Source organism: Rattus norvegicus, chromosome 8, assembly GCF_021556685.1.
Source record: "Rattus norvegicus strain SHRSP/BbbUtx chromosome 8, alternate assembly SHRSP_T2T, whole genome shotgun sequence".
NCBI lineage: Eukaryota > Metazoa > Chordata > Mammalia > Rodentia > Muridae > Rattus > Rattus norvegicus.
Genome location: NC_141541.1, coordinates 71091194 through 71118565, shown reverse-complemented (window position 1 = coordinate 71118565; position 27372 = coordinate 71091194). Strand labels below are relative to the sequence as shown.

The window sequence follows — 27372 nt, the reverse complement described above, 5'->3', positions numbered from 1 at the left end:
AGTGTGTTTGGGTGTAATCTTGGGAACTACCGTATACTTTCTTAGTTAGAAAGGAATTTTGACATGCAGTAAAGAACTCCCTTATATAGTTGTAAATATGAAATAAAGCCTGTTAAAATTGAGAGATCAGAGCTGAGGAGATGGCTCAGCAGTTAAGAGCACTGGCTACTCTTTCAGAGGAACAGGGGTTTGATTCCTGGTACCCACATGGAAGCACGGTTGTCTTTAACTCCAGACCCTGGAGATCCAATAGTCTCTCTGGCCTTCACAAGCACCAGGTGTGCACAGACATACAGGCAGCCAAAACACCCTGACATATAAAATGCAAATTAACACCCTTCCACATATCTAGAGCTTCACGCTGTATATAATGGTGCAAACTTGTAATTCTGGTATTCAGGAGGCACAGGAGAATCAAGAATCTAAGGCTATTCTCAGCTATATAGCGAATTCAAATTGTCTAGGCTATATGAGACCCTGGCTTATTAAACAAACAAATAAAAAAGAGTCAATCAGTGAATATATTAATTGTAATATTGAGCTATTCTTGCATTCCTGGTGGCAGAACCCTCAATTATGATATAAAATCCTTTTCATGGTTATTAAATTTGAAGTGTGCACATTATTTCTTATGGAAAGTATCTTGGTTGATTGGTGGATTGATTTTTTTTTTTTGCTTTTGAGCCCAAGTTAGCAGGAACTCAACTTAATAACCCAGTCTGGCCCCATAGCAACCATAGCAATCATAGCCATCCTTCTGCCATAGCCTTGTGAATACAAAGGTGTTAGGCATGAGTCACCTGTACCTCCATAGAGTTTGGTAACATTATTTCACGTTGTAGCCAAGGGCAGTCTTGAACTCTTTCTTGCACCTCCTTCTCTGTATTTCTGAGTGCTAGGATTACAGGTGTATTCCCTCAAACCTGGCCTACAATGTATTCTTTTCCATTGATCTATTTGAGTTGCCATGTTGTACTATATAGTTCTGTTTGCTTTCTTTAGACAGATCTACTGGAGGCCCATCAGGCTTTGACTTTGTTGTGTATTTGAGGCTATTGTTTCTTCTGAGTGCTGGGATTAAGAGTGCTGCAATAGCTGACTTTCACTAACATGGGATCATTCCATGTAATTTTTGTTATTAAAAAATTTGAAAATACACTTTTTGGTACAAAAGCTGACTTTTAAAATGTCATGGTTTATTTTATGGTGTTTCATACACATTTTTCTGTTCAATTTTGATCCTCCAAAAATCTAGAAGAGGTGACGCAAGAATGAAGGTACTCTCCAGACCCTGATCTCTACCACCCGTGAGGCTCTCAGTTCCTTATGCATCTTCTCAGAGACACTTTCTACACGTGGAAATGTTTACCTTATTCTTTTTTTAGTGACTACTTCACATTGAGTGCCTGAGTGATGGGGAGTTGGAGGGATGTTTGTTTTTGGTTTTTGATAATTTTTGTTGTCTGGCTTTTCACTAGTTTCTTGCCATTTAGGACAGTGTTACAGAGAGTGTTCTGTGTTACCCACCTCTGGATATATATTCCTAAATATAGCGAATGTTTTTATAAGACAGTTCCTAGAAATAGAATATATAATAAAAATATGGGTAGAAGTGTCTAAATTTCCTCTTGTAGAAAGGTTTGTGTGGATGTTTAACCCTGCTGATTATGTCACAGTTTTTCTCTTAGGCTTTTATTGATGTCCTGGGATAAAGCTTGTTGCTTATTCCTGTTTATAAGTACAAATCTATAACCCTTGTAGCTCTAATGTGAATGGGTCATCATAAACATGGAGTTCTTTTTTTTTTTTTTTTTTTTTTTTTTTTCGGAGCTGGGGACCGAACCCAGGGCCTTGTGCTCGCTAGGCAAGCGCTCTACCGCTGAGCTAAATCCCCAACCCCAACATGGAGTTCTTTATATGCTTACATGATTGTTATTCTTATGAACTGATTGTTAGATATATTTATTCTTTCAAATCAGGTTGTTAATTTTCTTCCCCCCTCAATTTAGACACATGTAGTTTTGTTGCTACAGTGCCTAAAGCCCAGGTTCTGTCTTCAGCACAGCATAAAACAATACAGTGGCAGACATCTGTTGTCCCAGAAATTGGAGGTAAAGGCAGAAGAAGTTGAAGGCCACCTAGACCGTATTGCATCTGCCTCAAAAACAGAACTAAACAAGGCAAGGTAGAAAGAAAGAAAAAAGTTGAGTTTTGGGTAATCAAACCACAACTAATTTTTTCATCCTTTTTTCCCCCTTGTGATAATTGATACAAATATGCCATTGTTATTGCTAAGTGCTATTTTTTGGTGTGGATGTATCACATTACTTTTAGAGGCTAATTTGATGTCTAGTTTTTGGAAATCATAGATGGTGGCTAGTGTTAATATAGATGCATGTTTTTTTCCAGATGTACACCTACAAGTGCAACTTCTGTGTCATGTGTGTATGTGTGTTTACACTTTGAGAAGATTCTAGGCCATTTTCTGTAGTGGCAGTGTTTTTCCTATCTACTGGCAGTCTGGAAACCAAGAGAACTGACAATCTGTTGTTATGGGTGCTTTGGGTCTCCCTGGCCAATAAGTCATAGGGAGCTTTCCCCTGCTTGTCACTGAGAGGTTTTGGTTAATAACCTGCATCTTCTGGGATAAGAATTATCCTTCCATGCATATACCTGTGCTCCAACTTGGTTTTGTTGTTTTGTCTTGTTTTGTCTTTTAGAAATTATATCTTAAGCTGACTTAAAAATTTCCTGTTTGAACATTTAAGCCCCATTGTTTCCCTCTATCCTTGCCAGCACACTTTAATTATTGTCATTATTTTTAAATTGAACATGTTTAAACAGATGTGATATTCAGTATCTTTCCATCTGTGTCCTCTGGGAAATGTCTGTGCACATCTTTCGTGTTTTTAATTGTAATTTTTTTACTCTTGACTCTTGAGAACTTTATTTTTTTAATGTACGTTTGTGTGTGGGGGTGTGGGGGTGTATGGTTTGTAGTTTTTGTTTTGTGATGTGTTGTTTCAAACAGGGTCTCACTGCATATAGCCTAGGCTTTATACTTCCTTTTCTCCCAACTGTCTTAGTCTCTGGTGTGTTACAGAGGCAGGTGCCACCACACCTGGGTGTGAATTCCTTTATATTCTGGTCCTTAAAAAAAGAATTTTCAAATATTTACTTCCAATCTATAACTTGTTTCCCTTACTCCCAAATGATGTCTATATACAAGTAGGGAGATAACAACATGTCTTTCAATAATCAGCTTTCACAGGCTGATTCTCTCCCCTTGTGGTTTCCAGTGATGAACTCTAGTCATAAGACCGACACTGTGTTTTCGTTCTGGTTACTATTGCTGTGATGAAACACTATGGCCAAGGTAACTTATAACAGAAAGCTTTTAATTGGGAGCTTGCTTATGGTTTCAGAGTGTCAGTCTGTGAACATTACAGCAGGATGCACGGTGACAAGCAGGCAAGTGGATATTGTGGCTGATAGTTCACACATGATCCCACAAGTTGCAGGTATGAATATATAGAGATTGGGCATGGCTTAGGCTTTTGAAACCTCAACACCTCCTCCCACACACACACCACCCCCATGACATACCTTATTCAACAAGGCTATACTTCCTAATCCTTCCCAAACAGTTCTGCTGAGTAGGGAGGGACCAAGCATTCAAACATACAAGTGAAGGTCATTCTCATTTAAACTCACACAGTCAAAAACCACTTTACCTGCTGAGCCATCTTGAGGGTCCTCTCCTTTTTGTATCTTTGAACAGTTTTTTTAAACAGGGTCTTGCTTTCTAGCTAGACTAGCTCTGAACTTAGGGTTCCTCCTACTTCAACTTCCTAGGATGGTAGGCATGTGCTGCCATGTTTAAATAGCTTTTGCTTCATTTTTTTCTTATGGTTATACAATACTCTAATGTATGAATTTATTCTCTTGTATTTTAGCTAATAGGAATATTCGTGTACATGTTTTGGTTCTGATATTGTTTTTGTTCATTTTACTTTTGCATTACTATGATAAGGTACCATAACCAAGGCAACATATAGGAAACAAAAACAGTTTGTTGGGGCTGTGGTTTCCGAAGGTTGGTGTCCATGAGCATCATGGCAAGGTGCATGGCCAGCAGGTAGACATGGCATCGGAACAGTAGCTGCACGCATGCATCTTGGTCCATAAGCGTGAGACAGAGATAGAGCTAACTGGGAATTGGGTGAGCAGCGCCACCCAGCCCTTCCCAAACAGTTCCACCAACTGGGGACTAAGCACTCACCCATGAGATTTTGGGGCTATTCTCATTGAATCTCGCACATCCACGTTTTCATTTCTCTTGTATGTGTCTAGGAATCGTATTGCTGCTTTATATGGTAACTCTGAATGACATTTGAAGAACTGCTAAACTGTTTTCCAGAGCAGCTATACAATTTTACACTTCCACCAAAAATGTATGCATGTTCACATTACTTTACATCTTCACCAACAGTTGTTATTGTGTCATTTTTTAGTGGAACAGTTTTAGTGGACAGAGCCACACATTTCTTTGTTATTAATAGAACACCGTAGTCTTGAAAGCTTGATTTTAAAACATGATCCACTTTTATGTTAACTCTATTATATTTGGTCTTTATTTGTTACCTTTTTGGGCTTTCTCCCGATGTCTATGACATGAATTATTCTTTCTTTGCTTCTCTTTGATTTTTCTAGTACTTTGAAACTATTTAATAGTTCTGTTTGTTTGATTTTTGAGACAGTTTTGTCAGGCAGCACCATTTAGCCTCAAGCTATTAATCAGTCCTTCCTTAGCTTCCTCAGTACTGGCATTGCAGGTGAGTGCTAACACACCCTAGTATTGTTTATATTGTCATTTGTATATTTATGCATAGTTCTCTTAGCCAGTATAGGTACAGAGCACTAAAAACATTATTGCAACTCAGAGTTATTCAGATTACTTCTGAGATAATTTTTCACCTTCTTGTCTAGGTGTAGATGGCAGGAGAATGTTTAGAGAGGACATTTATTTAGCTCAGTGCTTCTAGAACACAAACTGGGCCTTTGACTGCTGCATGGACAGCCATGTTGGTCATTCTAGCACTTGGCTTTTTCCTTTACTGCTGGTTTAGGATTTTGCCCTAGTTTTAATGTAACCACTAAAATGTATCCAGCTTCATTCTGTGTAAAGACAGTCTCATGCTGCTCACTGTACTTTGCTAGGCTCTTACTGCCCCATGTAATCAGAAGGTGAACTTTCACTTTTGTGAATGTATTACCGTTTGCTTCCTTGTATAAATGTGCACCATATCTATCGGGGCTGAGTGCACAGGCCAAAAGAGTTCTATGGAACTAGAGTAATGGGCAGTTGTGAGCTATTGTTTGGGTGCTAGTGATCAAAGCCCAGGTTTTTTGTAAGAACAGTAAATGCTTTTAACCACTGGGTCATCTTTCCATCCCCCAACTACAATATTTTCATACAAGACTTTTTACAGAAGAAATGTTTTAGGTACCAGACACAATGGCTCTTACCTGTAATCCCAACACTTGGGAAATAGCGAGAAGTGGACCAGCAGTTCCAAGGCATTTTCTACTACATAGGGAGTTTGAGGCTGTTGGGCTATATGAGACCCTGTCTCAAAAAAGGAAAAAAAAAAAAAAAGAATAAAAACAGCTACTAGAAAATAATTGTTCGAAACTATTAGAACTAGTTAAAGTCTGATACTTGCATGGGAATAAAAGCTAATTCTGACATTTACATAACCAAAGGACAAACTTGAGCAGAGAGAAAGCACAGGACCACAAGCCCTTCTTCCCTTGCCCCTCCAGGTCTCCTGTCTGTCTCTGCCTCATTGTTTTCCTCACTGTGGCAGCACTCCACAGCCTCATGACTTACTGTCTGCAGTTCTTAACTAGCCTCCGCAAGGCCATCCAGTCCAGTGTTTGTCCCCATCCGTCCCCTACAGTGATCCTTAACCAGATTTGGGAATCCAGACTTCAGTCTGTTCTGCTGCAGTTCACTGCTTACCATTCATGTTGCCACTGTCTCTGAGGTTTTCTTCATAGCTTTTGCTGAACTCCAGGACACACACATTCTATTTTCCTCCCTTCTCCTTAGTCATTTCTTCCTAGATTCTTTTATTCCTTCTTTCTGTTTATATTTTGTGATTTCATCTAATCTCAAAGCTTTAAATGATAATTAAGCATGAACTCTAGAGTTCTTTCAAGTTAATTTATATCATGATTCAGTTGTGTGTCTCAAATTTAACCTGTCTTAAACTGAAAGAGCAGAAGTAATCCCCTTCCTTCCCTTCTTATTATTTCCTTCTTTCCTTCTCACTCTCCCTCCTTCCCTTCAAGTGTTCTAGCCCATCTTTTCCCCTCTCTTGTAGTTTTTGACTTTGAGCAAGCCTGCCCAGGTCTTGATGTGCTGTATATGTATATAATCTCTAAAGTCTATGCCTGGTCTCCTTCATTGGTTCAAAAAATTATTGTCATATTTGATTCTTTGGTTGGGTCCCAACTTTATTAGTTAGGCAAACCTCTTAGCTAGATTTCAAGGTGTGTCTAGTATCTTAGTACATCTCAGGACCTTCGCTGCCACTACCCTGATGTGAACCACTGGTTACTTCCTGGATCATTTGTCTTTTACCTGCTTTGCAATATTCTCAAATTTACACTGAGAGTAATTCTTTTAAAATAAGCTTATTGTTGTATTCTTCTGTCTATGCTCTTGTGGTTAGCCTTGCATCTATTTGATCAGCCCACTCAGGGCTCTATGAGCTGCTTCTCTGGTCTGTTTGATTTGTTCGGAATAACGAGTATTCCTGGGCAACCCAAATTAGCCTTGAACTCTTGATCTTCCTGCTTCAACTTTTCCAAGTAGCTAGGACTGCAGAGCTTATTTGTGTTATAATTAATGACAATTATTCCTTCTTGAACGTGGCTTTGCTCACATTGGTGCTCTTGCTATTTCTCAAATGTACCACCATTGTCTTGAGAGCTGGCTGTGGGGGTTTCCAAGTCTGGAGTGCTCCTCCCATAGATACTCTTACACACTGCCTCCTCCGTCTTCCGCCTGAGGTATTCATACCTGTGTAAAACATTTAGACTACACACACACATACACACACACACACGCACGCACACACCCCAATGACCATCTTTTAATATCTCTGGCAATGTGTAAATGCCGTAAAGACTATGAGGCAGTAGTTTTGTCTACTTGTCACTGATGTATCCTGGTACCTAGCATAATATGTTATATGTAATAGATGCTCGGTGTTTGTTGAGTGAATATTTGTGTAGGAAATCTTTTGTGATCTCTGTTCTCTGCTTTTCTTTCTTGGGTGTTGATACAATTTTAGGCTCTATGTAGTGCCCAGAGGATCTGGAAACCTTACAGATTCAAATCCAGCAAAAAAGGAAAACTCATATGTCTCAACATTTGCAGCAGAAATCCCGAGGTTACTGTTGAATTGCATTAACTACCAAGTTCAGCCCTTGACCAATCAGTCACAGGAAGGAGAATGCAATACATTTTATGGCCTAGGCTTTGATCATGTATTTTAATTCTGAGTCTGGAGACAAAGCCACAAAACAAAATGTCTGTTGCAATAACAGGCTGCTGACAAGTTCCAAGAAATGTTTGCTAGCATGTGAACCAGTATATAAATGTGGTCTTGGATGCCGACTCTGTGTGCGACTTGGATGCTAGTAGAAGCTCTCGAGTCTGCCCACTGGGTTTAGAAACTGAATTTCATTGTGACAATGTATGTCTTCCATGCGTCTCCAAGCAGGAGGCAGCATGAAATATTAAACAGATTCCCAGAATTCCTTTGTCATGAAATCTTTTTTCCTTCTAAAACATCTCCAGGTATATTGTGATGGGCTACACTGTGGGAAATGTTTGTTTTTATGCCTGCTAAAATTAGTTAGGAAATAGAGAACATTTTCTAGAACAATATAAAAATGAAAAAAGTTATTTCTAGATGTATACAATTTTTTTCAAGAAAAAAATTTATACTCACAAAGAAATCTTTCAAATTTTGTGATGGACTAAAATTTTTATGGAGACTTTAAAAAAAAAAAGCTATTATACTTAGTGACTAAATAAACCAAGGAGAGATTTTTTTGTAACAAATGACTCCACTCCTCATTGTCAGCGCGTCATATGAAGGACAACTGGAAATAATGCATGGGTGGAGGAGCGTTGGCCAGAGAGCTATTACAGGGCATGGCTCTGCTTGCTATCCACCCGTTTCTAGATGACCTCATGCACTTCACCCCCAGCCTCACAGTCCAGCTGCTGTTGTGCCTCTTCAGTGAGACTTCTGCTTTGGTTTTTCTCACTGATAAAATGGAACCAATCAAAATCACTTCTCTTTGTGTATATTCTTTTACATTTAATTAACGTACTGTGTGTGTCTGTGTAAGTCAGAGGGACAACTTATGGGAATTAATTCTGTCTTCCATCATGTGGGTTCTAGTGATTGAATTCTGGCTGTCAAGATTGGCTGCAAGAGGCTTTGTCAGCAGAAGCGGCCTGCAGACCCCACATTTGTACTTATTCCTACCTGACTTTACTTCTGTCTGTGATGTTGTGTAGACTTTTTCTTATGATCTGAATGACTCAGAACTGAGGTCAATTTCTGTACTTGTGGGTTAGATTCCTCTCACTTGCTTACTTAAGGACATAGCTTAGCAATTCTTCCATTCTATTGTATTATCCATCAGTTTTTTCTCTTAGTTTACTACCATTCATGTATACTTTAATGCTAATTTTTTATTTAAAAAACAAACTTGGACTGGAGAGTAAATCAGTCGTTAAGGGCACTGACTTCTGACCCAGGTCCAGTTCCCAGTACCCACATAGTGCCATGAAACTGTAAGTGCAGTTGCAGGTGTGATCTGACACCTTCTTCTTGCCTCCCCAAGTACTGAATGCACATGTTACACAGACAGACGTTCAGGCAAAGCATCCATACACATTATAATGATAATCATTTTAAAATAAAAAGCAACTATTTTTTCTTCTAATTTCTTTCTAGCTGCACACTCCATTTTCTTTTCCTCTGCTAAAAAAAATTATTTGCTAGGAGTGTTTCAGTTCAGTCTTTTCTGATTTTTTTCTTCCCTTTCTGTCTTGAGCCCCATCCAAGTAGGTTTTCCCATACCCTGTGCTATAAGAACTGCTGTTAGCATGGTCACTAATGATCACTGTAATGCAAGAATAGCAAGGGATTTCAAGTTTTGCAGAGTCGAAATGAATGAGCACCTCAGCCCTGTGAGTTGTTAGGTGTGATGGTAAGACAGGAATCATTTCCCCCCTCCTCTCTAGTGTCAGAAAAGACAAGTGCAGCTCTTGAGTACCCTTTGTTTATATCAGTGAAAAGTGATGCCCCGTGTAGACCAGGCTGGCCTGGAACTCACAGAGATCCTCCTGCCTCTGTCTCTGGAGTGCTGGGACTAAAGGTTTGCACCACCATAACCCTGAGTTTTATTCTGTTTTGATTTTAAAACAAGTTCTCTAAGTTGGCCAAACTTAACTCAAACTCAAGATTCTCCGGTGTCTGCTTCTCAAGAGATAGAATTTCAGGACTGTGCCGTCATTCCCAGCTAAAATCAGTATTTTATTTGTTTTTAATTTAAAATTTTTAACTTTTATATTTCCATTTTATGTTTATCAGTGTTCTGCCTGCATGTATGTCTGTGACAAGGTGCACGCAATATTCCCAGGGGCCAGGAAAAGGCATTGGATCCAGGACTTGTGAGCCACCATGTATGTGTGCTAGGGGTTGAACCCAGGTCCTCTACAAGAGCAGTGTTCTTAACTGCTGAACCATCCTTCCAGTCTCTAAAATATGGTAATTTTGATAGCAGTTTGGCAATCTGTATAAAAGCTTTACACATGTACGTATCTTGGGGTTTACAATTTTATTATTTGTATGTAATGTATATATATGAGGGCAGGAATATGTCACTGTATGTGTGTAGAGGTCAGAGGATAACTTTCTGAAGTTGGTGGGACTTGGTGGAACTCAGGCTATAACTAATTTTACCTGATGAATCCATCTTACCAACCTTGAAGAAAGAAACAGTGCCTGATGTAGCCCAAACTGACTTCAAATTTGCCATGTAGCTGAGGATGGCCTTGAACTAATCTTGCATCTTCCTTTGTGCTGACTTGGCACTGTGTTCTTTGCTTTTTGATGGCTTCTGTATTAACATTGAGTTAATTAAGTAATTTTCTATAAAAGTGAGAAACACTCAGTTGCATTCTATTTCCTTTTTGTGTTTTCTTCAAAACTTAGCATATAGCTTAGTTCCTAGCTGCCCAGTTAAGCTTGATAAGCCAGCTGGGAGAGAACACACAGACCAGATAAAATCCTTTTTATGTTTAGCGCCAGAGTTACCTTAGAGCCTGTTCAGTGTATCTGCTCGAAGGCCAGCTACTAACTCTCAGGCCTAATCTGAGAATAAGATCAAGGGTAAATAAGTGAAGCAGGCAGAGTTGTGCTCTGTAGGAAAATGATAAAAAGTGTAAGCTGACTGAGGTGGGTGACAGGGACCTGCAGTTAGGCCGAGAGTGAAATGGATGTCTTTTGTCCAGTATCAGTCCAGTGGTGTCACACAGTGCAGCTGCAGCCTGTATTACTGAGTTCTGTGGGAAAGAGAGAAAGATTGGAACTTCGTTCATGTGCCCAAGAATTGAACTGCTTTTATTATAAATACTTTCACAGCATTAGCAGTAGGATGCCAAGACTTTACAGATAATATACACAATAATATATTAGTTTTGAACAAGGCATATAAAATTATAGAAGCAATCATATTCAATATGAACTTTAAAATATAGAAGTTACAAGAAATATGCTTTTGATGCTTGCTTTGATCTTTGAATACATAAGTGTATTTGCTTCTACTTATAGTGAATGTTTGGCCTTTTTTTTTTTTTTCCCCACTTTTTTCCCCCTGAGATAGGGTTTCTTTGTGTAGCCTTGGCTATCCTAGAACCAGCTCTGTAAATTAGGCTGGCCTCCAGCTGTAGACAGATCTGCCTCCTGAGTGCTGGGATTAAAGGCATGCACCATCACTGACTGGAAAAATTAAAAGTTTCAAACCTAATCATTTTTATTTATATGATTATTTTATGCGTTTTAGTATTTTGCCTGCTTGTGTGTCTGTGCACCATGTGCTTGCCTATGGACCATGCGCAGTGCCTGTGGAGGTCAGAAGAGGGCATCAGATCCTTGGAACTGGAGTTCCAGGTGGTTGCAAACCACCATGTGGGTACTAGGAACCTAACCCAGGTCCCCTTGCAAGAGTAGCCTGTGCTTATAATAGCTGAAGAATCCCTAGGTTTCATGTGGTATTTTATGGCTCTGGTCTCATGTCATTAAATATTATTTTATAGAAAATTTCCATTTTAAAGATAAATATAGCACTGGCAGTGTGATCCAGTTGGTAGAGTGCTTGCCTGTCATGCAAGAATTCAATCCTACTTCTGCATAAAGCAGGCCTGGTGTTAGACACTTTTAATCCCAGCACTTAGGATGTAAAGGCATGAGGGCCAAAAGTTCAGAGTCTTCTACTACCTTATTAAGGCCAGCTTGGGCTACCTGAGAACTTACCCGAAAAAGATAAGCAGAGGTGGGTCAGAGCAGTGCAAATTTGATAGTGGACTGGGATATATCTTCTGTTGGAGGAGACATACATTCTTGTCATCTTCCACTGTTTTTAAGACAGCCTTGCTGCTTAGCCCTGGCTAACATAGAACATGCAGACTACAACCATTTGATTAATCCTCCTGCCTCAGCCTCCTGACTAGAAATCACAGACATTTACAACCACAACCAGACTGTAATTTTCTGTTTTAAAGATGGTTGGAAGCATGATGAAGCTATATTGTTGCAGTTGTTTTTAAAGATTACATAGTTAATCAAATTTGGGATTGAGTAAACCAGAGTTCATTAAAGCCGGAGAGGTTGACATTTAGCGAAAGATACTTTAGTTTCACTTCCCCTAAGACAGCAAGAAATATTCCATAACTGAAAGATGATTATTTTTAGCTTTCCGTTCTGCAGTAAAGCAGAGCAGCAAAAGTACAGCCATTAGCTGAGCTCCTTGTTCTACGTCAGGTATCACAGGCCTTGCTTATTTGTATGCCTAGGATTTGGCGTCCGGTGTTCTGAGTTTGTGTACACAATGCGGTTCCTTTTTTTTTTTTTTTTTTTTTTTTTTTTTGACTTAGTTCATCTCTTTGTGAAATAATTTGCAAAAACTTTAAAAGATGAACTTTCTACAACCCCTTCTCTGTGCATTCTGTATGTCTAGGTTGTGTTTGTCTTTCCTAGAGATGGGCCTTTGGCAGCTTATACTTACTAAGGAAGGGTGTTAAAAAGTCATCTCCCTTAAGGGTCGTAAGTACTCCCTTACTGATGCACACCTACCAAGGTTTCACAATGACACAGAAGATGTGTTGGGAATTTGTATGACTTCTATTTATACTTGAGAGTCACAAGCAAGTTATCTAACATTTCAGATCACACTAAGTGGCTTTTGCACTAACTCCTATACCCCAAATAGCCAGTATTTAAACTCCTTTCTTGCAAAGTTTCAAACTATTGTGCATTATAGAACTTAAGAACTTTCAGAACTGATGGCAGTTACTCAAAACACTGGCGATTTAGCTTCAAACCTGAGACTTTAATGTTATTTCCTATTTTCTTTAAGATAGCAAAGATCTATTCGCGTATTGAAATCAGTGTCTTTAATAAATCATTCTTTACCTAAATCTGTTATAGTCTGGCTTCTATATCTACATGCTGTTATAGACTGTGACAAGTTTAGGCATGAATGATTTGTTAAACATATGAATAAATAAAAAGTTAAACAATGGATTTTGTTGTGGTAGTCTCATACGTGCATGCCCAGGTTGTTGGCTTGATGGCAAGTGCCTTTACTCACTGAGCCATTTTATTTTTTTTTTTTTTTTTGGTTCTTTTTTTCGGAGCTGGGGATCGAACCCAGGGCCTTGCGCTTCCTAGGTAAGCGCTCTACCACTGAGCTAAATCCCCAGCCCCTTATTTTTTATTGTAATACTGTCTCGATGATTTTGGTTTGCATTTTCTCAGTTAAGATTGTCGAGCATCTTTTAACAGATTTTTAGCTATCCATGTCCTTGGTTCAGATGTCTTCAGATCTTTTGCTCAGTGACTTCTTTTTAGATAGACTTACTTTATTTTATTTTATTTTATTTTATTTTATTTTATTTTATTTTATTTTGGTTAGAGACCTCTATGTGCATTCTGGGTAAAAGTCTTTCAATGGATTTGTAAAATATTTTATCCCATCCTGTGAATTCTCTTCCTGGTTTTTTTTTTTAAACAAATTTTTTTCTAAGAGCCTAAGTATTTAATTTTTATAAAGTCCAGTTCATTAGTGGTCGTCTTCCCTTTTAAGTGCTCCCTTTGATTTTGCCATTTTTAAGTGAAATACTTAAGTTCAACTCTGTGATATTAGCAATCGTACTTTAATGTTATTTTCTATTTCAGTTGGGAAATAAAGATCTCCTCTTTGTGTAGTGAAGTCAATGTCTTTAATAAGTTATTCTTTACCTAAACCTGTATGGCTTCTGTATATCCCCAACAGTAACTTTGTAACTGACTTAGAAAGAGGTAGTTCCTTCCCTACTGTTTTCTCCCCTGCTAGGTCCTAGTACTGCCTAGTTTATTTTGTATCTCTGAGAATTTGCCTAGGGTTTTTTTTTTGTTGTTTTTTAAAGATTTATTTATTTTATGTATATGAGTACACTATATCCGTCTTCAGACACACTAGAAGAGGGCATCGGATCCCATTAGAGATGGTTGTGAGCCACCATGTGGTTGCTGGGAATTGAACTCAGGACCTCTGGAAGAGCAGCCGGTACTCTTAACCACTGAGCCATCTCTCCAGCCCTAGGTTTCTTCTATAAGTGGAATCATACACTATATTTTTAAATCCAGTTTGTTTCACTGGGCATAATGATTTCAGTTTTTGTCCACATTGTAGCATCTATCAGAACTCCATTATATTGCATTTTATGGAAAATAATATCCACTCCACATTTTCTCCATTCTTCTGTTCATAGACAGGTTATTTCACCTTTCATTTGTAGATAAAGCTTTTATGAACAATTTCTGTATATGTGAGTATTCTTTGGTCTCTATTCTTGATTCTTTTGTACAGTTCACACCCAGAAGTGGAAGTACTGGTCTCTATGGCAATTTTGGGTCACCAAACTGTTCCATAGTGGCTGTATGACAGCACTTAATTTACATTCCTACCAGCAGTGTACACAGATTTCAGCTTCTCCGTTTTCTTATACTGGATAATTTGTGGTGGTAATTTTTTTGGTGATGGTTGTTGTTGAGGGTGGTGTTTCTTTAGGAAGGACTGGGGATGGAGGCAGTCGTCAACCTCAGGAGTTGTTCCTTGGGACAACCATATACTTTGTTTTTTCAAATAAATGACTTTCAGTGGCCTAGAGCTCGCCTGGTCCTCCTGAGAGCCTCAGCAATCCCCCTGTATCCACCTCCCAAGCACTGGGTTCAAATAGAAACTCAATCAAAATTCCTGTCTTTGCATGACCAGCACTTCACTGACAGCCTAGTCATTTAGATCAGGTTGTCTTTCATAGCAGCTGGCCTTGACTTTACAGTCCTCCTCCTCAGCCTACTGAGGACTGTGGTCGTAGAGGCTGTCTGCCAGCCGTAGGACTTTACATATGTTGGATATTTGCACTTACCCCGAGTGTGTTAACAAGAGTCTCACTGATTCCGTGGGTTGTCTTTTTATTCCTTTGATAATGTACTTTGTTTAACATATGAAAGGTTAATTTTTTAAACTAGAATTTGATTTTTCTTTTGCCTGAGTTTTTTGTCATTTAAGAAGCTATTGTCAAATTCAAAGTCATGAGGATTAATTAGTTCCCTGTTTTCTTCTAAAGTTTTAACTCGTTAATTTAAGTTTCCACTTACCTTGAATTAAGTTTTACAGACAATATAAACTAAAAATCCATCTCCATTCTGTTCTCAGTGAATGCCCAGTCCCTTATGAAGCAGTCTCCTTAGATGCCTGGCTTTATTTCTGGGCTCCCAGTTTGCTTCCATTGATGTGTTTGTTTTTGTTTAGAACTGAGTATGTTGAGTATTATATAGCTTGCTAAGACTGGAAAATCAGAATTTCTGCCTTTGCTGCTTGTTACTGGATATAGCTGTCCATTGGTATAGTGACATTTTTATAGTATTTTTGCAGTTATATTGAGCTTGGTCCATGAAGTTTACATTCCATTATGTCTGTGTTTTGCCTATAGACTGACAAAGATTTCCTGTAGGATTCTTTTTTTTTTTTTAAATATTAGTTGGTTTGGGCTTTTTCGGCCTACTATTTGGCTCAGAATGGCCTTGAACTTGTAATCCTTCTGCTGAGGGCCAGACTTGTAGGTATGGGGCACTGCATTCAGTTTGTTCTTTTATTTTTTATTTTTTTAACTTTTTTAAAGATTTATTTATTATTTTTGTTTATAACACCGTTGCTCTCTTCAGAGACACACTGGAAGAGTACATCAGATTCTATTACAGACGGTTGTGAGCCACCATGTGGTTGCTGGGAATTGAACTCAGGACCTCTGGAAGAGCAGTCAGTGCTCTTAACTGCTGAGCCATCTCTCCAGCCCTATTCTTTTATTTTTATTTGTGTCTTTATACTTAAATGTGTTTATTATGAATAGATCATAACTGTCTCTTTTTAAAGTGTCTGACAATAGCTTCTAATCTCATAATATCATCCCTTTAATTGGCTTATCTGATATTACTGATGCGTGGCTGTTTGTTTGATTTAGCTTGGCTTGGTTTTTTTGTTTGTTTGTTTGTTTGTTTAAGATGGTATTTCTCTGTGTTGTTCTGGCTGTCCTAGAACTCACTCTGTAGACCAAGCTGTTCTCCAACTCACAGAGACTACCTGCCTCTGCCTCCTAAGTGCTACATAGCCCTGGCTGGTCTGGGACTTGCTGTGTAGGCTAGGCTAGCCTAATCTTACACAGAACTCTGCCCGCCTTACCTCCTGAGTACTGGGATTAAAGGGATTGCTACCACACCTGGCCTAATATGGTTGTTTCTTAATCTGTCCTCTTGGTATTCATTTTTCTTTTGTTATTTATTGCTCTTTTCTTCTACTGTTTTTCCCCTAAAACATGCTTTTTATGTCTCTTGCTCCCCACCCCTACCCCCCAGGTAGCAGGATGTTGTAGTGTTGCTTTGTCAGGTATTCTGAGCCTTGTCACATATATCTCTCAGCCATTGCCGTCTATCCTTTAGAAGCATTGGCAGTGGGTGTGGCTTCCATCCCTGCCCTTCTGGTCTTCACATTGTTCATAAGCTCTGCTTCCCTGTAGCTTTGAAACTTTGTATTTTGTTGCTGTTTTAGAAAATGGTAGTCTATTTACAGACACAGTGGTTCATTCTATTTCTCTGTCGTTTGCTTTTTGGCTAATCATTCTTTGTGGACATCCAGATTTTAGTCTGGTGTCGTCTCTGCATGGCATACAGACTTCCTGTATTGTTTCTTTAAGCATAAGGGTGGAGGTGAGTTCCTTTACCTCTTGTGTGTTTCTGGTTTGTTTTGGGTTTTTGTTGTTTGTCTTACTGAGCTGTTAGGTTTTGTTGTCATTTTGTGTTTGCTTATTTATTTATACTTTAAACTGCTTACCATGCGCTGTCCTTGATTATACTGGCCTGGACTTGCTGCAGCCTAAGAGAACTCCTATTGACTTGCTGACCCACCATGTCTTTTCTTGGCCTTTTCATTTGACCACTTTTAAGACTTTCCTGCAGTTCCTGTGTTTGCTCAGTCCCTTGGTGACAGTTCCGCCAGCACTTTCTCTTCAGTCCTAATGAATATGATTTGTCGAACACATAGTTTCTTTAAAATTGTGTCTCCTGCTTTTTGTCTCATTTCTTGTTATTTCTTAACTGATACTGTTCCCAGAGTTGTTCTTTGCACTCATCAGAGATGCCAGTGCTCTCATCTACTCCTTTATCAACTGCCCAGTTTCACTCAAGCCTCCTCCTAAGCTCCAGGTCTGTCTGTCTGTCTGTCTGTCTGTCTTTTTTTTTTTTTTCCTTTTTGATTTACTTTTATGGGGAATCTTGTGGAAGAGTTGGGGGAAGGATTGAGGGACCCAAAGGAGATAGAGACTCCACAGGAAGACCCACAGAGTCAACTAACCCGGACCCTTGGGGCTCCCAGAGACTGAACCACCAACCATAGAGCATACATGAGCTGGACCTAGGCCCCTTCCCCACTATATGTAGCAGATGTGCAGCTTGGTCTTCATGCATGTTCCTCAACAACTGGAGCAGGGGCTGTTCCAGACTCTGTTGCCTGCCTATGGATCCTGTTCCCCTAACTGAGCTGTCTGCCATCAGTGGGAGAGTATATCCCTAGTCCTGTAGTGACTTAGTGTGCCAAGATGGATTGGTACCTGGGGCAGGGGGGACGGGACTTGCCCTTCTCAGAGGAGAAGGGGAAAGGGGGAATGGAGGGAGGAACTGTGTGTGTGGGGCTACTTGCAATCAGATGTAAAATGAATAAAATAAATAAATGGAAAAGATTGCTTTGAAAGTGGGTATGTTCGTATGAGTGCAGGCACCTGCAGGGACAGAGGTGTGGATGCCCTGGGGCTGGAGTCACAGTCATCGTACTTACATGATGTGGGTGCTGGGAGCCAGACAAGTATTAACTGCTGAGCCATCTCTCTAACCCCTAGATTTGTGTTTCTTTATAACTTTCTCTACCTAAGTAGAAAGAAGCTATAGTAAACAACTGAGTAAGGGGTTTCATCTCCGGGTAAACTCCTTAGAGGACTGCAAGTAAGAGGATAAGCTCTTACTAATAGGACTTGGGATGGCTCAGTGAGTAAGAACACTTGTTGTACAAGCATGAGTTTGAATCCCCAGTGTTTGCAGAAAAAAAGCCAGGTGTGGCTAGACTTGCTTGTATCTCAGCAGTGGGGCTGGGGACAGGCGGAACCCAGGATTGAACTTGAGAGCTTCAGGTTCAGTGAGGACATGTCCCAAGGATGGAGAGCAAATGCAAGAAGACATTTAACATTGTATTCTGGGCTCTAATGGAAACGCGCGCGCGCGCGTACACACACACACACACACACACACACACACACACACTATCCTAATAGTTGGAATTCGGTCTAGATGACTGTATCTCTGAGCCTTGTTCTGAAAAAAGAATAGATATGAAGAAACCTAATGATGAAGTGCTTAAGCAAGTAGACATTAAAGTAGGAATTAACAGTAGCAGTCTCACACCATGTTAAAAGAACAGTGGAAGCTAAGCACAGCATTCCTGTCTAAATCCCCAGCACTGGGGAGACCGAAGGAGGATCCAAGTTTGGGTGCAGACTGAGTCTGTCTTCCCTCCCAAAGCAACCAGTGGAAAAATAGCTAAAACAACCAAACATAAACCTGTAAAAAGTTTAAATTTTTTTTATTTTGCTTTTTTTGTTTTTGTTTTGTTTTTGAGGCAGGTTCTTTCTACATAGCCCTGGCTATCCTAGAATTCACTCTGTAGATCAGATCCGGAGCTCAGATGTCTGCCCATCTCTACCTCTCAAGTGCTGGGATTAAAGGTTTGAGCCACCATGCGTTGGCTTGAAAGTGTGAGTTGTTCAACAAATAGCTGAAAGCAATTCGAAGTAACAGAAATTAGCTTTTAAAGATCATATACAAAATAATTATATAGAGACAAATAAAAGAATGTGTGTACTGGTCTAACTAGCGTAAGATTTACAAAGGGATGGTTAATAGAGGGAACTACATAAACATTTAACAATCAGCAAGTGTTGATTAATCATTTTTGCGTATGTACATGTGGATACATGTTCATGTATGAAGGCACAGGAGTCGCATCGCTCAGGAATGTCAGTGGGCAGTCTCTAGTGTGAGTCTTGCCTTCTACTCTGTTTGAGGCAGGATCTCTCTTGTTCGCCTCTATATGATTTCCAAGCTAGCTGGCCTACCAGCTTCTGGGAGTTGTCCTGGTTCCACCTTCCATCTCACCACAGGAACGCCAGGACTGCAGACTTGAGCCACCACATCTAGCTTTTGTATAAGTCCTAGGGATCCAGTGATGTCATTGGTCAGCAAGCACTTACAACTGCTGAGCCATATCTGTGGCCCACATTTAACTTTTATACCATCCCAAAAATGCAGCCAAAAAGGGGCCGGAGGGTGGGGGATTGTCAGACTCTTAAGAAGTATTTGTAGCAAATTTTCAAGGATTTTAATATTTTTTATATGAAACCTTTATTCAGATTTGTAAATAGGCACAGAATAAGATTAGACAATTATCTAAGTAAAAAGTTTAACAAAAACAAGCATAGAAAAAATTTAGGGGGTTGGGGATTTAGCTCAGTGGTAGAGCACTTGCCTAGCAAGCGCAAGGCCCTGGGTTCAGTCCCCAGCTCCGGGGGAAAAAAAAAGAAAGAAAAAATTTAAATATAAATTAAACTACTGAGTAGTTACTGAGAGCCACATATTAAATTGGCAGCAACTCCCTTGCTGACCAGAAAAAGGCAATTACTGGGTGAATGAAGTGTTGTGGGCTGTTACATAAACACAACTACTTAATATTCTTGTATTATCATTCATGAAATCATTGGGGGGGGTTGCCCTCCACCTTGTTTTTTGAGACAGAATTCCTTATTGAGCCTGAAGCCTCTTCATCTGCACATAGGCTGATCATCAAGCCCCAGGGACCTTTTGTCTGTCTCAGACCTGGGATTGTAGATGTGAGCCAACATGCCTGGCTTTTTACATGGATGCTGGGAATTCGACCCAAAAGTCCTGCAAGCGCCACACCCACTGAACTGTCTCTGCAGTTGATGAGCATACTTTTTAACCATGAAATCATACAGCTCTGACTTGACTGAAGTGGGAGATGTGTATATCTGAGTTCAAAGTGTAAAACCTTTATAGCTTAGTTCTCACTGACTTCAGTGTCACCATCTGAAAGGGGCTTGTAGCTTTTCTTCGTGTTGGTCAAGTGGCTCGGAAACATTAGATAGTAACTGTTAGTAATAGTATTGTTCTTGTCATGGTCCATCTGGAGTATCAAAGAGTGGCAGATGTCAGTGGGTAACAGTGGAGGTTTGTTTCTCTGTGTATTACTGCCCGTGGCTATGCCTCATGCTCTGTGCTCTGGGATGGGGGCAGTGGGGAAGAAATATGATGGAACTTAGAAGGCTGCTTCACTCCATTGAGTGAAGGGTAATGGCCTTTTTCAGTGTCACAGACTAGGGTGTGTCAAGAGAAATGGCTGATGGAAAGGCTGAAGGTGTCCATGTTTTCCAATATTTGAAAAAAAATGGGTGCTCTGGATAATGAGATTAGGCCTGTGCTTTCATGTTATCAGAGGGTGGAGTCTCTAGCATTGCAGACTTTAAGTCATTGTAGGACAGAAGAAGTAGCATGTTTTAGCCAGCATCTTGTCATTCTAAATCTGCACCCATCTGAAACGTCCCAATAGTCATAGATTTGAAAATGAGTCTTAAGTTTTTGCCTAATGAGTAATATGAATTCTCGTGCGGGGGAGATTATTTTAGCACTGTTTTAGAGCAGAGCCAAAGATTTAAATCGGACCAGGCCTGCTGGACAAAGAGTCTCTGCACAGGATACTGAGAAAGAAGCCAGCTGCTGAGGTTGCTGACAGAGGGCAGCGTTTGCCTTCCTGTGTGCTGCGCCTTGTTTATTGTCAATTGCCAGATTGTTACCACACTTAACAATTTCGGCAACTTTTTCTGGTTAGCAACTGTTCCTTGGTGATAGATTCTTTAAGAAAAAGGCTCTCCCCACACATGAAGCAGAAATGCAAATCTAGCCTTTAAAAGATGTTGCTTCTGCACAGAGATGTAATTTTAGACCTGTGCTCTTTTCCATTGCTGGTTGTGCAGATTTTTCGATGAGGCATGCTGCATTTGGGGTGGTTTACGTGTTTCTTGCAAGTACAATAAACCCAGTTAAGCAAGAGATTGAAATTAGCCAACAGTCAGTTGGCTTCTCTGCAGTCTTAGATAGCCCACAGCCAAGAATTATGTGCTGACAAAATTCTACCTAGTGAGTCTTTGGTAGAAAGTTATCTTGGAAAAGAGAAGTTTTAATTTTTTCCCCTGAAAGACAGGACCTCCTGTAGCCCAGGATGGCCTTAAACTCAGTATATAGCTGAGAATAGCCTTGCCCTTCTGAGCCTCCAGCTTCTCTCTTGAGTACTGAGATTCCTGACGTGTGCCACCACACCCAGTTTATGTGGTACAGGAGTTCACTAGGCAAGCAACCTACCAACGGAGCCACATTCACAAGCTAATATTTCTTTTTTTTTTTTTTTTCTTTTCTTTTTTTCGGAGCTGGGGACCGAACCCAGGGCCTTGCGCTTGTTAGGCAAGCGCTCTACCACTGAGCTAAATCCCCAACCCCTGATATTTCTTAATTTATCTATTTATTCAACAAATAGTCGTTCAGTTCTTGACACTCAGATACTGCGTGCTCTCCTGAATGTCTCCTCAATGTCTCTCAGAAAGCCAACGCATAGCTGGAGGATCCCTTGCCACAGTGATACATGCTTTCTTGTCTGCTTGCTGCCTTCCTTTTCCCTCCCCTCCATCCCTTTTGTTCTTCATTCTTGTGTTTCTCTTATACCTTGCTCCTTCTTTGAGAAGTGACCTCATCCAAGAATATGAAAACCTGTCTCTGACATTGTAGAAAATACGTGTGGTGTTCAGGTGTGGCGGTGCACCTCTAATCACAGCGTCCAGGACCGAGGCAGGAGAGTTGTGTTTGAGGTTGACCTTTGCAAGACCCTTTCTCAAAACAAACAAGGCTGCTATGAACAGAGGCAATGAAAGTTTAATTTACTTAAAAAAACTAAGTGCAGTTTTATCTGGGCATATTCAAAGTAGGTACATTTGTTTCTTAGCTCAGAAACTATATTTACATGATTTATATAATTAAATTTTAAATGAAATTAGTATTGGTATGCTATTATAAAAGTGTGCGTAGAGACAACTTTTGGTTAATCTTTGCTATGTGTTCTCTGAATTTGAGTTCTAAAGTACTGTTTCTGGAATTAGGCCTCTCTGTACCTTTGTATTTGATATATCACATCTACAAATTTGTTCATTCTCAGTGCTTTTGTTGTCTGGTCTCTAGGATATACTCCAGTTAATTATTGATGTGTGGTTCTGGCTATGTCTGTACTGATGAACTTCAAGGCTATTAAAATGTAACTCTTTTCTTCTTCAGCTTCAGACAACAGCCAGCGCTTTCGGGAAACCTGTTTTGCATTTGCCTTGACACCACAACAGGTGCAGCAGATCAGCAGCTCCATGTAAGTCACCTTCAGTTTGGTGTAAGCCCAAGACCAACTCTAGTAAATATATTCAACTTTGAGTAGATAACCTGCACCCCTCATGCACGTGCACGCACGCACACACAGACACACACACGGGCACTGTTTGACATTTCTGATATTTAAAAATAGAATGGCATGTCTTCATGTATATATTTAAAAATAATTTTTATTCTCATTCTATTTTAGGGATATTTCTGGGACCAAATGTGACTTCACAGTGCAGGTCCAATTAAGGTACAGTGTTGACTATAATATATATTCAAATAAATATAGAATTATATTTATAATAGAATGTTCCTTAGAAATTAATTTTTTAAAAAGTCTCCTCAATATTACAGATACTGGGTGAACTACTTAGGAAGAGAAAGCATCCTGAGAGACTTTGCTTCTTGACCTTTTGGGTCTTCTCCATAGCGGTGCTCCTGGGGTAGTTGGGAAGCTGCAGCTGATAGTATCTGAGAAGTTTCAGCTTTTGGGTGGTTGTGGTCGCATGGGCCTTTGACCTAGCACAGGAGTGTCTCTGGGAGTGCAGCTGTGCCTTCTCTAACAGGCAGATGGGACAGCACAGCAGTTTGCAGTCTCACACACAAACACCACATACTCCAATCCACCCCATCCTGTTTCACACGCACATATGCATACAAGTAACATTACATGCATTGAGCATGTTGTATTTATATATTTACAAGCACACACATACACAATTGAAGAGAGAGAGGCCATCTATTTAAAACAGAGTAAGGAAAAGAGGGTGGTACCTGGGAGGAATTGGAAGGAGGAAGGGGGAAACGTGATGTCATTATAATTTCAAAAAAATTTAGTTGGAAAAAAAATCAGTTTTTAACACTTAATACTATCTGAGGAAGTTACTGTTCCTCAGAAGATAGTTAAATACATTCTAAAATCATCGTGAACACTAGTACAGGTTGGTAGTCACAACTTCCTATCCAGATACTTGATGGAGTTATTTACTGTTGACCTTAAGCTACTTAGCTGAGGCATTAAGGAGTAAGGAGGCAAACTCACACGCCTTGTTGTAAATCCATATATAACCTTTTTGGTTATTCAAGAGAGACTGTTGCTACATAGCCCTGGCTGGCCTGGAACTCACAGAGATCCCCCTGATTCTGCTTTCTGGGTGCTAGGGTTGAAGGTGTGGCCACTACGCCCAACCACATGTAACTTTGGACTGTCCCCCAAACTTAACTATGAATGGTTGATTTACTAATAACCTAGACAGTCAATTAGCACATGTTTGATATATTTGATATGTGATACGTTTGATGAAAATGAACAAGAACCACATGGGGCCATTTTTACTGTGACTATTGATAGTTTTGAAGGACTGCTAGAAGAGATACCTGAATTCAAGCAGTGGGAAGTAGACTTCACAGCACTGCACTCAGTGCTTTAAAAACAGGGCACGGTTTTGAAGTTCTTGTTCTCACTCTATTCACTCTTAAATAAAGTGTTTACTCAACTCCTTATTACTTCCTGTCCCCAACACATACTCAAGGTTTGTTCTGATTGCATAGAGACAGGAAGATCTGTGAAATTCTCCCAGCAAGCATGTGTGGACCACAGTTTTGTGCAGTTGTCACTTAATATCTCAGCTTTGTGCTTGTTTTTCTTTAACTGAGAATAGCACCAGGTGTAGTTGATCTATGTGCATAAGTTTAATGGACTTCTAAAACGTTTAAGTAGTGAATTTATACATATTTTGTGGTGAATTGGAAGGCTTAACTACATATATTTTATGCATTTATAAGCTATCTAAATTCTTGATGTTTTTCAACATCTATACTAACTGGTATAACTGGTTGGGGATTTAGCTCAGTGGTAGAGCGCTTGCCTAGCAAGTGCAAGACCCTGGGTTCAGTCCCCAGCTACGAAAAAAAAAGAAAAAAAAAGATAATCACAAATCTATGCACGTGTGTGTGTGTGTGTGTGTGCGCGCGCGCGCATGCGCGCGCAGTTCAGACCTCTGTTCAAAGGTGAACTTTGTTTTAAAAACCTGTTTGCCTACGTTTATTCCTCATGTGAAATATACTGTTTTTTATTGTTTGTTCTTTTTCTGCTTTAAAATTGATCATCTTTCAAGTTATTTATCAAGTTAAAGTATTAGAGATTATCTTTTAATAAGAAAATTAAACACAATCTTTGCCATTTAGGTTTTGTTTATCAGAAACCAGTTGTCCACAAGAAGATCACTTCCCACCCAATCTTTGTGTAAAAGTGAATACAAAACCTTGCAGCCTTCCAGTAAGTTCTAAAAGCGATTTTTGAATTAACATTCCCTATATGACTATTATATAAATCATCTTATATGTTTTTAATTATGTATTGGGGACTAAGGATGCTTGGTCAGGGATAGAGTGCTTGCTTAGTATGAAAAGACATGGAGTTCAGTCCAACTACCACAAGGAGACACTTTCTATGTTTGTGTGAATGTCATTATATGTGACTAGGTGAGACTCACTGACTCAGGTTAGCAGTTTTGATATGGAGAGAAAGCTGTAGCATTTTGAGTTGCCCATGGTAGCTAGCAGTTTTGATATGGAGAGAAAGCTGTAGCATTTTGAGTTGCCCATGGTAGCATCAGTGTTGTGCTTTGGTTTTGTGTATCATTTGAGTCGCAGCTATACTCCTGTGAGTCTGTATGTCTGTGGTAGAACAGGATTCAGGATGCTGCTGTGCCTTATATGGGGTGGAGGGTGGGAGCTGTGTTTTTCCCCTCAGAAATGTTTCTCGTAAACCTCTTTAAGCCATTATGAACTCAGTCTGATTCTTAGATTTAAGAGATTTTGAATTTCTATCTCTGGTATTTTTCTCAGGCTTAAAACAAGGCTGGTAAGTTGTTTGGAGAGATCATTGCCTAGGTAACTGATTAAGTGTTTGGTTCCCTGCTTTTTAATGATATCATTTGTATTTTCTAGCCCATACTTTGTAGGGGTTTTTTTGTTTGTTTTTTGTTTTTGTTTTTGTTTTTTTACAAAGTAGAAACAATTGTGGAATAGCAGAAATTGATTATATATTTTTTTCTTAGGGTTACCTTCCACCTACTAAAAATGGTGTGGAACCAAAGCGACCTAGCCGACCAATTAATATCACCTCACTTGTCCGATTGTCCACGACAGTACCAAATACCATTGTTGTTTCTTGGACTGCAGAAATTGGAAGAGTAAGTAAGCTTTTGTGTGTAGCTGTTTTCCTGTCATAAAGAAGGGTTACTCACCGTGACTTGCCTGAGTTTATGTGTGAGTTACAGTGTAGTGAGTTGAGAAGGATTTTGTCCCACAATGAATCTTTAGACTGTTCTATGGGATCATGTAGTCTCCATGGCTTTTCACTAAGTAATTTATCATAAACATCTTCCTATGTCATTACACATTGTTTTGCAGCATTTTAAGTGGCTATATCATGTGGTTATAAGAAAATGCCACTACCTAGCCTGCTCTCTGGTGTTGAGGATGGTTTCGAATGCTGTCCTGGCAGCCATAGCTTTGCATACATGAACGATAATTTCCTTACAGTAAATTATCAGAAGTAGAGATTTTCAGCCAAAGAGCAAGAAGGATTTTGAGAAGTTTTGTGTGCATTGACCCCAAAGATATACAAATGTGTTTTCTGATTTATAGTGTTTATTTGCATGCAAACACTATTATCTTTTAAAAATTCTTTAGCATTGAGTAAATTTTAGCATTTAGTACCCCTTTTGTTTTTGAGAAGACAAGGCATATTTGGTGTTTATAACTATTTACATTTTAAATTTATACTCATGTTCATTTTTCTTTTGTTCTTTTCTTAGTTTTCTTACTAGGCTTAATATGTTGAGAATTCACCCTTTGTTACATCTTACAAATACATGCCTTCAGTTTGTGAGCTTTTTATAAATGTGATTATTTATATGTAGATTTAAGTTTTCATAGCACCAAATACTAACCAGCTTTTTGCTCTGTAGTCTTTCCCCCTTCCCATAATGCTCAGTCTTTCCATGCTTTCCAAGCTGATGGTAAACTAGGACAGTTTCTTGTTTATCTTTAAATATTTAATGCATCTTGAATTCATGTTGTATGGGGATATTTTTTCACTTGTTAGTCAACTCAGTTCTAATATCACTAAGTAAATGATAGTTATTGTTATATACATATTTTTTAGATTCAGCTCCTGTTTGTGAACTTTCTCTATACTGTTTCTTAGTCTAGCATTCATTTTCTTGAATAATCTTTTAAATTTTTGTTTAAAAAATATTGTAGCTTTTTAGTGTTAACCCTAACCCTACTATCCATGAATTAAAATTATTGACTATGTTATACACTGCATAATACTATTGTAGGGAGAACAAATTTTTGTTTTCCCAGGGCCTGAGATCTAGGGGCTTCTTGTATACACACAAAAAAATGTCCATCTGTGTAAGTGCTATAAGATAGTAGTGGCTGGTGATCTTAGTGTAGTCAAGTACTTGAAAGAGGAAAGAGGTCAGAGGTCAGGGAAGGGATTCACCAAGGAAGCGGTGACTGAGAGAAAAACTGGGAGAAAGATAAAGAAATGTTCAGAGGAAATACAACAGTCTAGAGGCAGGGGTGATCCTTGTCATTCACAAGCAACTGAAAGGGGTTTATTGTGACCAAAGTGTAGTGAGTGAAAGCAGCATCAGGGACCTTTCTGGAGAGTAAGACATGATTCAACCATGAAGGGCTTTGTAGGAAATCTCAAAGGTAAGCATTTTCTCTTTACAAGCAGGAAGCATAGATGTTTCCATTTAGAGTAAGGTCACACCTTAGAGTGGTTAAGCAGTTGGAATAGTTGCTAAAGTCATACAGTAGTCACCTCTTAAGAGCCAGTTATCACAGCAGCATTATAGGAGCTTTAGCGTAGAGTGATTCAGAACAACACCCATCATCAGTATCT

General features: G+C 39.3%; 1 protein-coding gene across 6 annotated transcripts in view; it reads left to right on the top strand.

Annotated features, from left to right (window-relative positions):
- Positions 1 to 27372, top strand: part of Pias1 (protein inhibitor of activated STAT, 1) — a 100798-nt gene that overhangs the window by 34780 nt on the left and 38646 nt on the right. For all 6 annotated transcript variants that reach the window (XM_087561121.1, NM_001106829.3, XM_087561122.1 and 3 more), the window contains 4 exon segments: positions 22353 to 22437; positions 22648 to 22695; positions 24633 to 24723; positions 25508 to 25642. In XM_087561121.1, coding sequence (XP_087417247.1) covers positions 22353 to 22437; positions 22648 to 22695; positions 24633 to 24723; positions 25508 to 25642 — 359 coding nt within the window.